The sequence below is a fragment of the Pygoscelis adeliae genome, unplaced genomic scaffold (assembly GCF_000699105.1).
Source record: "Pygoscelis adeliae isolate BGI_AS28 unplaced genomic scaffold, ASM69910v1 Scaffold155, whole genome shotgun sequence".
Taxonomy (NCBI): Eukaryota; Metazoa; Chordata; class Aves; order Sphenisciformes; family Spheniscidae; genus Pygoscelis; species Pygoscelis adeliae.
The window spans coordinates 6,485,247-6,497,645 of NW_008824932.1; the positions used below are offsets into that span (position 1 = coordinate 6,485,247).

At 37.0% G+C, this 12,399-nt stretch overlaps 1 protein-coding gene across 1 annotated transcript in view; it reads right to left on the bottom strand.

Moving 5' to 3' along the window:
• The window catches only part of ATR (ATR serine/threonine kinase), a 42,503-nt gene extending 30,214 nt beyond the window's left edge, over positions 1 to 12,289 (bottom strand). The window contains exons 1-14 of the mRNA XM_009325094.1: positions 12,231 to 12,289; positions 11,265 to 11,356; positions 9,762 to 9,905; positions 8,284 to 9,173; positions 7,086 to 7,273; positions 5,643 to 5,806; positions 5,171 to 5,383; positions 4,195 to 4,347; positions 3,848 to 4,046; positions 2,986 to 3,245; positions 2,389 to 2,579; positions 2,180 to 2,280; positions 1,685 to 1,856; positions 839 to 1,006 (exon numbers count right to left, since the gene is read on the bottom strand). Coding sequence (XP_009323369.1) covers positions 839 to 1,006; positions 1,685 to 1,856; positions 2,180 to 2,280; positions 2,389 to 2,579; positions 2,986 to 3,245; positions 3,848 to 4,046; positions 4,195 to 4,347; positions 5,171 to 5,383; positions 5,643 to 5,806; positions 7,086 to 7,273; positions 8,284 to 9,173; positions 9,762 to 9,905; positions 11,265 to 11,356; positions 12,231 to 12,289 — 2,994 coding nt within the window. The remainder of the gene's footprint in view (positions 1 to 838; positions 1,007 to 1,684; positions 1,857 to 2,179; positions 2,281 to 2,388; positions 2,580 to 2,985; positions 3,246 to 3,847; positions 4,047 to 4,194; positions 4,348 to 5,170; positions 5,384 to 5,642; positions 5,807 to 7,085; positions 7,274 to 8,283; positions 9,174 to 9,761; positions 9,906 to 11,264; positions 11,357 to 12,230) is intronic.
• Between the last annotated feature and the right edge of the window lie 110 nt (positions 12,290 to 12,399).

Sequence of the window (12,399 nt, forward strand, 5' to 3'; positions counted from 1 at the left end):
AAAAACCCAGGGTTCGGCTTTGTTCCATTTGTGTTAGTACAACACCACACATCTCTGGTCATACATATGACCATAGGTATGAATAAAGAAGAACTTTAATGAGATGGAAATACCTAGTAAAAATGCAGATAAAATTAAAATAATACTTAAGGAGGTGCTTCATCTAATCAATACTGAGAAACATGTAAACAGAAAGTGAGCTACCATTTTCTGTGTCCATCCAGATATTCCACAAAAGGAAATCTTAAGAGGGAAAAAAACAACCCAGACAAAAAACATAATAAATAACAACACACACACACACCCCCCAACACTCCCTCAACCTACCAGTCAACTAGAACACTGCTTACTTAACAGTTGTGCATTTCCCATTTAACAACAAGCAAAATACAAGTATCAATATGAAGCTACTTAGGCTTCAAGTAAAACAGATATCTAACCAGATCAAGAAGAGGTCTATCCACAGGACAATAGCTTTCTTCATTTGAAACAAGAAAGCAGACACTGTGCAAAAATCACACCTTACAAAGAATCCTTCCAAGTGCACTAAATCATTAATATAGGTATACTCAGTGAGTACTCTAGACCTTAGTTAGTTCATCATCTGTCATACTTGAATTAGCATTGTAGCCATCACTGTAACTTCTTGATAAAACAGTTCCTCTGTATTTGAGCTCCCAGTTGCAGCAATCCCAAAGTATTCTATATTATAACAAACACAGCAACTAAAGAAAAAAAAATTCAAATCTGCGACATTGACAGAAAATTGTGGACTAAAATCAAAATCCACAAGCACACACACACAAAAATCAAAAGTAAAAAGGACTGACCAACTTACTGAGAGAAAGCGATTTAGATCTGGAAAATCAAACACGTTGGCGATCTCAGATAACATGTCCAGAGCCATTTCTCTCTGGTGAGCCGCTGTTTGTTTCTGTAGCTCATTACCCTGGCACGGAGCACTCAATACTGCCATCTGGCTGGAGTGCAGGGATTCCACTAGAAACTAAGCATGAAGAAATACATATATTTAGCATTATTTTCCCCTTTTTCGCTCCCTAAAAACAAAAGGGTTCCGCTCCTCTTTCTATGCATCTGTTTTTCTTTCTCATTTATTGCACATAGATCTATGATTATTACTTTGCGATAGAACTGAATTATCATCCACTTAATAATTGCATTTAATTTTGCAAGCCTGGATTCAGACATTGCATTATTTAAAAAAAAATTCAAAATTAGAAAAGTCTGCTTTTGATAATTTTCTTTTAAACAGAACATCTGCCTTTAGGTAATGGGTATAACAAAGGAACAAATCAATCATGTCAGTATTATGCCTGTAAAACATTGACTTCAATTCCAATTTTAAATCATAGCCTCTTGTGGCAATGGTACCACAGAATGCAAGAAACTATATAGTTCCTCTGTTTCAGAATGACAGCATCTAGGGAATAAAAAAGCAAAGCCAGACTGTTGAGGGGAGAAGACCATGACAAAAGTCAGAGATTTCCCATTCCTTCCTGTATGTTTGCAGGGGTTTTTTTGTTTTGTTTTTTAAATCATCTCTTTCTTGTCCTACGAGATTTCACCTTGTAAAATACTGTAATTTTTACCTTTAATACCATTTTCAAAATACACAAGAAGAACCTAAACATATGCCTTTCTAAACCAACACTTTTCTTTTTACCTGACAGATAGGCTTCTTGTACTGACTGAAAAAAGCTTGCAGTTTTATGGATTTAGCTGCCGCCAGGGATCGAATTTCTGTGTATGCTGCTCCAGCCACAGAAGCTGACTTGGACAACAAACAGTGTAACAAATGCAAGAGGGCAAATGGTACCAAATCTCCTTTTGATGCCCTTACAAAGTAAGCAGAAGAAAAAGAATTAAAAAGGAAAAAAGAATCGTTGCATTAATAAAATTACTTAAGAATATAAAATTACCATAATGCAAAATGACTCATCATTGCATTTGCATAGCTTCTCTGTACTTCCTATGACAGGGCAGAAGAAAATGAACACTATTCCATATGAATCAACAGCTTAGTACAGTTGCAAAGGACTCTGGACAAAGGCTGACCTTGAAATACGTAAATGAGTCTTACATTTGCACTTGAACAAAAAGTTACTTTGCATCATAAACTGATAGTACTTTGCAATTTTCAAGATACTATCAAAAATACCTTCCAATATCTCCTGTTGTGAGAATCAAGGTATCTTTAAGCTCATTATTTCTTGATATTTTGGCATTTGTATAGGCTTCTTTCATTCTTGAAACAAACAGCTGGAACACATGAAAACAAAACAAAAAATAATTTTAGAGTGTTTGACATTAGTGAAACAAAAACCATAGTAAGTTCGGAAAAACAACCAAAAATAAATACAAATTCACCTCTTTTATGAATCCTTCTTCAGAGTCTAAGGATTCTAGTATGTTCTTTATGCAGTCACTGAAAGCCACTCTTACATCTTTATCTGGATCTTCCATTAGATTTAATAAAGACCCAACAAGAATCTTCACACTGGACTCATCAGTGTTAAAATCCAGATGTTTGCAAAGATGAGGTATATTTTCTATAAATGCTGGGCAGCATGGGTTGGAGGAGGAAAGGAAAAAATATTTTTAATGCTTTTTAAAAAATCTATTGAAGTGCACTGAGCAGTGATGCAAGTAAGCCATAAAGCACACTGTATTTTTTTATCAAAAGAGTAAATATTGTCAAACCAGACAAGCTATTTAAAATTCAGATTTTATCAAATATTACATTTCTAGATATAGCCATAGACCAAAATTAAGCCAAGGTAGTTTAAAAAGAATATCAATGACAACATCAAACATTAGCAGTGATATCAACTGAAATACATTTCAAGCACCATTATAGCTATTAAAAAAGCAATATAGAAAAAAAAGAATGGAGAAAGGTACAGAAGTCGTGACTTAATACTTCATACAGAAATACAAGATGTTAATAAAGGTAAAGTCACATACCTAGCTTTACTGAACTGGATACTTTGTTCTCGAGGAGAATAAGAAATGGCTTGAAAATGCAGGCTTGCACAGAACAAGTTTTTTCATGAGCAGAAGTCACAGTAAGGCTGCTACATAAAATATCGTAAGTAACATGCCTAATAGCAGAGTCTGCTAAGGAAGGTTGTACACTGAATGTACCAGAAAGACAGCAAGATAATTTCCCAACTATAGCAGCACAAGCCTCCTTGACTAGCTCAGACTCATCTTTGATTTGACTTCTGAAATGGAAACAAAAATGAAACCATTTTAATAGATCATTTACCTAGAAATTTGTATTTCTGCATTGTCTGAATTCTCTAACTATACTGAAACTATTAGGACAATTTAAGGATCTGCCTCACTAAATTATCTTTTTCCTTTTCAGATTACCCTCAAATTCTATTAAATGTTTGAAGTAGCACTGGGCACAGTGAGTCTGGCGTGTTATAAGGAAACTGAAGACTAGACACAATAGGACAGAAGACACCAAGACATATATACAAAAGGCAGAGAAATTGGAAAGAGACATATGGACAAATATTACGTATATTTAACTGACAAAGATATCTCTTTTCCCCTCCTTAGTTTAAATTTATTAATTAGAAATGGGGTCTTCAACTAGTGAAGTAACTTGTATACTGACATGGTAAGCGAACACTATTCTATCATACAGACATCGTCACTTACACCTATCCTGTTGATAACTTACAATTTCTGAAATTGAGATTTAGCAAGTTCTGGATGAAATAGAAATAAATATTTATTTTGGTGCTTATGCTACATTTCTTATTTATCCATTTTTCTTCTTGCGGGAAGACAGAAAAGCAGCATTAGTACATACAAAAGAGCTTTGGGAATCATACTGCAGGACTGCACACTTGGTGGATGAAGCAGGAGAGAGAATCCTTTAACACAAGTAGCCCGAATTACTTCATGGGGACTTTGTAGTGCCCAACAATAAATGGATTTTCTCCAATCCAGACGAATGTTTCTTGGGAAGAGAGACAGAAGGAACACACAGTGTGACTGAGTTTGGGGTGCTAAAGAGAAAAAACAAAATAAAGCAGATAATTACTTGATTTAAACTTGGAATATCATCAATCATCATAAGAGGGCAAAGAAAACTATTTTACTTTAGAACAATCATTCCAGAGAAATACTAGGTTTTGTATACTTTAACATACTTACAGAAACTCTGTGCAGTTTTTTCACTCAAAACTAGAGGATCAAACCCAAAAGCAGATGGCTTAAAAGAAGAATCATCAGGATGGCTGTAAATCCAGGGCAGAGACAGCAATCCACATAAGTTATCAAGAATCTGATCACTCAGTGGAATTTTCACTAAGGGGAAAAACAAAACAAAACAACAAAAAACCTGATACTTTTACAGCTCTGTATAGTTTATAAAACAGATGCACGTTTTATGTTACTTTGCTACAAAATGTTCTTTTTTCTATCCACTATTCCCACATGTTGATATCCTACATTTTAGACATATAATGATAAATGATGTAGTGCTACATCAAAATAATCTAAAAATTTCATTAAACAGTTGACAGCATGTAATACATGAGCAGCAGAATGAATACAACTTTGATATCTCTGGATTTGTACGAAGACTCTCAGGTGGACTTTGGGATGGCTAGTAAGCTGAACCCATGATAACACTTTAGTCTTAGTAGAGTCTGTCCTCTATCCTACTAGCTACTTTTAAAAAAACATGCAAGTACTTAATATTTTTGGTATACTTCCTGCGTGCCACATTTGCTGAAGCTGGTCAGAAGCTTTGCAATCTTTGAGTGAAACAGAGATAGTAAGGCATGCTGCCTCTGTGTGTTTTAAAAAGAAAACTGCTAAAAGTTCGTTTCTTTCTTATGCTTTCCTACGCTTACATTATCCCCATGTAGTTTCTTGTTCAGATAAAAAAATCAATAGAAGTACAGACAAAGACTAGGAAACCACGTTCAAAAAGGAATGCAAAGGAAGCTCTCTAAACAGAGAAGAATGTTTTGTTTTTTTTTTATTTAACCTTTTTTGTACAGGAACTGGAGTTCTAACACAAGATCTATAATTTCAGTACCTCTACCACAACAGACCATTTAGTCAGATGCATTCCTAATTTACAAATCCAATAAAAGATATGCTAGTTTAAAGGATTTCTCACCTTGTGCATACAGTAAAGCATCAAAGATTTTCACTATTCTGTCAATCACTTGTTCTAGGTTAACAATCTGCGTAGCAGCCTCTAACAAGTTTCTGCAGACTTTCACTACTCTTGTGATAAAATCAGAGGAAATCCATGTGAACTGTATATTCACCACTGAATCTGAGGAGCTCGGAGTATTCTTACATGTGTCAGAGTTACACGGATGAGTTACTTTATGATCTATTCTGTTAAAATAGAAATCATATGATCAATGCAACAGACTATAAACGTTTAATATTGTATTGCTTGTAAGCAAAGTTACTATGAAAATGTACTTCTTCAAAACATACAGGACTTACCCAATACTTGTCCTGATACACGGACAAGCATTAAAGTAATCCACACAAATCATAATAACAGTTAGAAGAAACTATTGGTCTCATGGTTTCACCTTTGTACCTTTACCTGGTAGAATTTGTTGGGGGAGAACAATGAACTATGCACAAAGCAGCTAGTCGCAGAATTACAGCAATCCCTTCTACAGTCTGAAGAATATCCGCTGTCAGAATTTCTTTCTCAAGGATAGATATTAAGGACGCAGCTTTCTTTGCGATGGCATTCCATAGAGCGCTCTTCAATTTCATGTCTACAGGACTAAGTCTGTAATTCGACCACATTAATTATTTTCCAACACACACTTTTTTTCCAGAAAAGATAAATCATCATAGCAAAAACAGAGCTAATCCATGTTGGATACAGGATTAGGAAGATACCAAATGAAGCTTTAGCTTAAATGTGTTCTTTGGGAGAACAAGATACCCACCCTGAAGTTAAATATAATGCAAATTGGACTTATCTGAAAGGCTATAAAGGTATAACTCTACAATCCTTGAAAGGTCATGGTGACCAGGGTGGTTCCTCATGACTATAACAAGGCAAACATTACACCCACCTTCAAGAAAGGCAAAAAAGAGGATTCAAGGAACTATAGGCCTGCCAGCCTAGCCTCAGTCCCTGGGAAAGTTATGGAAGAGTCTTCCTTAAACTCATTTCTAGCCACATAAGGGACAGGAAGGTGACTGGGAACAGCCCACATGTATTTATCAAGGGCAAATCATGCCAGACTAACTTGATTCCTTTCTACCATGAGACAGGTAGCTCTGTGGATAAAAGGAGAGCTGCTTATTCGAAGGACCTCAACTGGCTGGAAAACTAGGCTGACAAGAACCTCATGAAGGTCAACAGAGACATATGAAAAGCCCTGCAACTGGCACAAAACCCCCATACAACGGAGCAGGCTGAAGGCTGACTGGCTGGCAAGCAACTTTGGAGAAAATGACCCGATGGACTTGTGGAAAAGTTGAATGTAAGAGCAGTGTGACCTTGTTGCAGAGAAGGTCAGCTACATACTGGGCTGTATTATCAAGAGGGAAGGCTGATCATAAGCCCACACCTACAGTACAGCATGCTGGAGCCAGTTTTGAGTGCCCAAATCCAAGAAAGAGATCAACATGCTGGAGCAAGTCCAAGATAATCAGGTTGCTGAAGCACAGCACAAACAGAGGCTGAAAGAACTGGCTTTGTTCATCTGAGAACAACCTGACTTAACTAGGCCTGCTTTAACCACATCCAGTGCAACAGCATAGCCACATATATGATTCTGTCATACTGTATGTATTCTCACAGCTTTTCTGTTTTTGGTGGGTAAAAATGAAAATAATTTGCATTGAACATATTAAAAACATAGTCTCTTTAACTAAAGCTTGGCTTAAAAATCATCTGTAGATTCTGATCCTTCAAAATATCATTTAGATGTTTTCCCAGAAGATCTTTCGATGTGGCTGTTATGAAGAAACTGCCTCAAAAAAGTTGTCGTTTGTTATTATTCACTAGCCAAATTACTATAAAAGTAGTTATTGAATAAGTGTCATACATTACTGGTGTAGTTGATTTCTTTAGATGCTTTGTTGGTAGGCTTAGTCGTCGTCTTTTCTCTGGAACTTCATCACTGCTGCTGCTCCACCCATCAGTATCAGAAGTATCTAGCTGGTTCTGATGAAGCTCCTGAAAGATTTCTTCCGTTTGTGTTTTTAATGCGGTGTAAAGCGGACTCACCAGATACTGGGACGGACAAACAACAGAGGTACCATGATGTATGCTATGCCTTACTTCTCAAAGACATGATATTATTGTTTCTGACTTAAAATATAAAATTTCAAAATACTATGGTACAAAGTTCTTAAAAACCTTTCTGTTCAAAAATCTTAATTACAAGATGAAAACTCTCCTAAGCAATGAAATTTCCTGTGTTCCTATCAGAGAGAATGCAGCTTGTACAGCTCTTTCCCAGTTCTTGCCATAATACCTTGCTACCAAAGCCATCAAGACAGACACATTAAGAGACAATAGATATGATATGCACGTGGGTGTATGGGGTAGAGGGAACACTCAGCATATCAACATCTCGTTATTAACACCTCATTATGGTTTTAAACTAAAAGAGGGTAGATTCAGATTGGACACAAGGAAGAAATTTTTTATGCTGAGGGTGGTGAAGCGCTGGAACAGGTTGCCCAGAGAGGTGGTGGATGCCCCATCCCTGGAAACATTCCAGGTCAGGTTGGACGGGGCTCTGAGCAACCTGATCTAGTTGAAGATGTCCCTGCTCATTGCAGGGGGGTTGGGCTAGATGACCTTTAGAGGTCCCTTCCAACCCAAACTATTCTATAATTCTAATTTAATTCAAGCCTGTCTGCCTGTCCCCAACAAATATGACTAAAAGCACATGGTTAAAAAGTAAGAGCAGCTCAGATGAAGGGAAATTACTTGTAAAGCTGCCCTTATATGAGCGTACTCTGTGCCTTACCCCAATTTTATACTATCATTACAGACAGACCCTTGTGCCTGCATAGCTTCTCAATAGTTTAATACATCTGAAAAACATAAGGTCCAGCTACATCCAACTAATTAAAGAACTCTGACCTGTACAAATACAGGAAACAGCTGAGAAACAAGGAGTATCAATCTAATTATGCAACTAAAAATAGTATTTCCTAGATTTTCTTCTTTGCACAGATGTAGGGTTTGTACATTATCTATTCACATAAATACAGTTTTTAAAATTAACCTACCTCTTGTTCTTCCTGAGTTCCAAGCACATTCACAAAAATTCCGCATATGGTACTGATATGGACTTTTCTTACTTGTAAGGCAGATTCATAGCCAGTTGGAACAAACTCCAGAAAATATTGCAGTATATGGCAAAAAGCAGCTTTCAGCTTTTCAGACTGAAGACACCTAAACACATCACCTTCAAACAATGCACAGAGCTTCTCTAGTAGCATATTCAAATAGACAGGTTCAATATTTTTGTAAGAATCTGCTTCAAAAGGCAACAATGTCCTCACCAACATTAAGAGTGGTTCTCCAAAGAGTTCTGATTCTTCAGTATCCATTTCAAGTGCTGACTGTAGAATTCCAAAAAAGACTGTGAAGAAAACACTGGCCAGCTGTTCTGGATGTCCTCCTAAATGAATTAATTTTACTAAAAATTTCACTGCCAAAGCTTTAACTTTTGGACTGCCATACTCCAACAGGGAGCAGCCTATCCCCCAGAGAATAATATCTTGTCTTACAAAAAACACATCTGCAACAATGTCGGTCAGAATAGACATTAATATAACTTCCAAACATTCTATATTGGGCATACCCATCAGCTGTAATGGTGCCAATCTTAAATATCCTACATTGTCACTTGTATTGCTTGAAAATCTCTTTACAGTCACTGGCCAGACCGGTACATCTCCCCAGAGATGCTTTTGTGCATCTCTTTCATGCAGAAAGATTAAGTCTTGGAAAAGCTCTAGCAAGTCTTTTGTTAGTACTTCAAAAATGGAGCAACTCTTCATTTTAAACAGAAAAAGTAAAGAGCAGATGACATCACAGATGTTCTTGTGCAACGTGTTGCAGTTTGGAGTTGCAGCAATTCGGAGAAGCCTTGTTATGATCCAGTTACTAAATTCTAGGTCAATAAAAAAGAAACAGCAAACAGAAAATTGTTAGGATAAAAACCAAAACCTCCTATTATGAGCACCTCCTTGAGAGCAGGTTGCTCATCAGTAAAACAAAAGAAAACTCCTTGAGATAAATGCATGTAGGCTTAGAAAACAGAGAGCCTTCACTGGAACATTTAATTCTTAAGCAGGACTCATTGAAAAAGAGGAAAAGGGGAGGTGGGGGGCACATGCAAGGTGTGGGGGGGGAAGACAGACATTTTCCACTGGGTAGTTCCAGACATTTCCTCTGTCAAAAAAACCCTCAGGCAATGAATATGTGTACAGGATCTCTCATCGACATGAACCGGGTAATATCACTAAGCAATGGTAATGAATAAGGTCAAACTCTGTCCCGATAAATTTCCATTACCACAAGTGCAAATCAATTCACAATATTAAAAGTCTATTGTATTATTCACTTACTTACAAATACATAACACTGAACTTATGAATCTGCCTTTTTCCCAGTTTTGTTCTTTTGTATGATTCTATTGTCAGAAAATTTAAATCCTGAAAACATCAAGCTTCAGCATAAACATTTTCAACAAACTCACCAATGCAACTGCATTCCGTTTCCTCCTGATTTCCATCCACGTTTACAAACATAAGCGGGGAAGATTTCATGATATGTTGAATAAAATCAAGCAGCATTACAGAACTTGGCTGTGAATCTGGTTTCTTAATCAGTTCCAAAGCAACTTTTAAAAAAAAAAAAAAGACATTTCTAAATTAGCATTGCAATAAATCAACTTCACAAATTTTGTTCGCACCTAGAGAAAGAAAAAATTTATTATATAAAATACAATGATATGGTATTAAACCCGTATAATTATCAGTTGGGAGTGTGCTTTATTAATACACTATAATGATTTTATGCATATTGTAAACCCACTACATGACACCAAACTGTATGAAGAAAAATATAAATTACTCAGCTTAAATATTACTCATTAACCCTACATGCATTAACATTTAGTTAGTATTATAGCCAACTGTTTGATGAGCGAAGAATAGCAAATAGTTAACATTTTAATTTTTAATCACACAATTTTCCCTAGATTTATGATCTTGGTAGAAAAAAACTCTAAGAATTGTTCTAAATCTCCAAGAAATAGAAGTTTCTAAATGGTAAGTTCAGCTTACTGAATCAGAAAGTTTAGCAAAATACTAAACATATCTAATGCTGCTGTATAGCTCCATTGAAACAGGTGTCTGAACCCCATCAGATTTATCCAAATTCCACATGGTTAGTCAGCATAAGAAGGAAACTATCTCAGATTCAGATAGCAATTAACCAGAAAAGTTACACGGTAATGATAAAATACAACACTTATGTATTCAAAAGCAGTATCTAAAGCAGATTGGCTTTTTGTTTTCATTTTTATAGCCTTCCCTTTAAGGACTATAAGAGAATTAACAAACACATCATCTGAAGAGTAACATGGGTATGATACTTAAATTGATCAATTCACTAGACAAAATATCAGTCTTACTGAGACAGCTACATGAAATTATACGTTGCAAACAGTAAGTTACCCTTACTGTGATTCTCCTTGATGCAAATGTACAAATGATAAATTTGTAGTATATGTATTTCATAATTACCAAAATGTTGTTCACGTACTATAATCGTTGGAACCTTAGCATGATTTAAGGAGTACTAAAATAAGGCTTTTTTAGAATTCTAAAATTAAAAAAAAAGCTTCTTACAAAGTGTTTCAATTCTGAAAGACCCTGTGAGTATTATGACTTGCAAGCTCCATTACTCAATGAACAATCACATTACATGATACTCCTGATTTTCAATGTTGCGAACATTTATATTCATACAGCCCTGCACTGCATTTCCCCCTTCTTTTTTTTTCCAACTTAAGTTACTTCACATCATAATACCAAATACTTCATCATGAAAATTATTAAAAAATAAGTCATAAGTGGTATTGCATTCAACTACTAAACCTCTGTTGAAATGAGAGCTGTAACTTTTTTTTTTTGGCAGGAATTGCTTAAAGCATAAAGCAGATAATAATTTTAAAAGATAGGGATGTAACACTTACCAACATCTACATCTGTAAGAATTCTGTCAATGAACTGGCAGAGTATTTGTCTCGGTTTCTGCACAACTGCATTGTACTCTTCTGGACTAGCACTAAAATTAAAAGTACATTGTTTTGACATTATCCATTATAGAACACAATGTTGAACACTGATTTTTTTTTTTTTTGTTTTGTTCTAGAAGTCTTCAAAAAGGAAATACAAATTGATTTCTTGTTTAAGAACAGAAATCAACCAGCATATTGCCTGTTCCTCCAACAACTTATTCTTCAGAAGTACAAAGTTTTATGAAGTGCTGAAGATCAGTTAATTTTGTTATGCAATTATGTTTGATATATATTAAAGTCACATCTGACAGATGAAGAGATTTATCCACGTTACTGCCAAGCAACAAACCAGCTTTGGTGCAGAGAAACATAAAATTAAGAACCCATTTCACTTCTGGAATTAACCAAAATTATTCAACTGATCAGCTACCAATACCCTGGGTAAGAGGTATCAATAGAAACTGCCCAGGTGACCAAGACGGCAGCTAGCTCTTGTCAGGTCAAATCTTGAACTTACAATCGTACCTCCATGCCAACTAGCTGCCCACCACAAAACAATGCTGCAGTCTTGATGCTGCCATTAAAACTTTAGAGCCAAACATTTCAAGGTCTTTTAATTCTCAGTGAAACCACGCTACAAACACCACGGAAGTCCCCAGGACGCAGGATGCTATGCAGGCCAACACACCTCTCCCATCAGGTTCTACCAGCACCACCCGTGAGGGAGGGAGCAAGCCAGGCAGGTGGCGGGAGGAGAAGGCGACCAGGATGAGAGGAGGGCGCAGGCCCAGCCCCGGGAGATGTCACACAGCGGTGGGGAAGGCACCTACTTTTCCACCTCCCCACGTCACATGCTGATGCTGATCCCGGCCGCGCTTCCCCCACACACCCCCTACGAGGCGGGAGCTGGGTCCGTCCTACCTGGCCAGCTCCCGCAGCGCCGGGATCATGGAGGCCATCTCCAGGCCCTGCTCGGCCATTGCTCCCGCTTTGAAACAGGCCGCGCGCCGCCAAGGCGGGAACTGCGTGACGGCGTCCGGCAGGACCCAAAACTCCTCCGTCGTCGAACGGGCGGCTGCGCTCCCCCCCC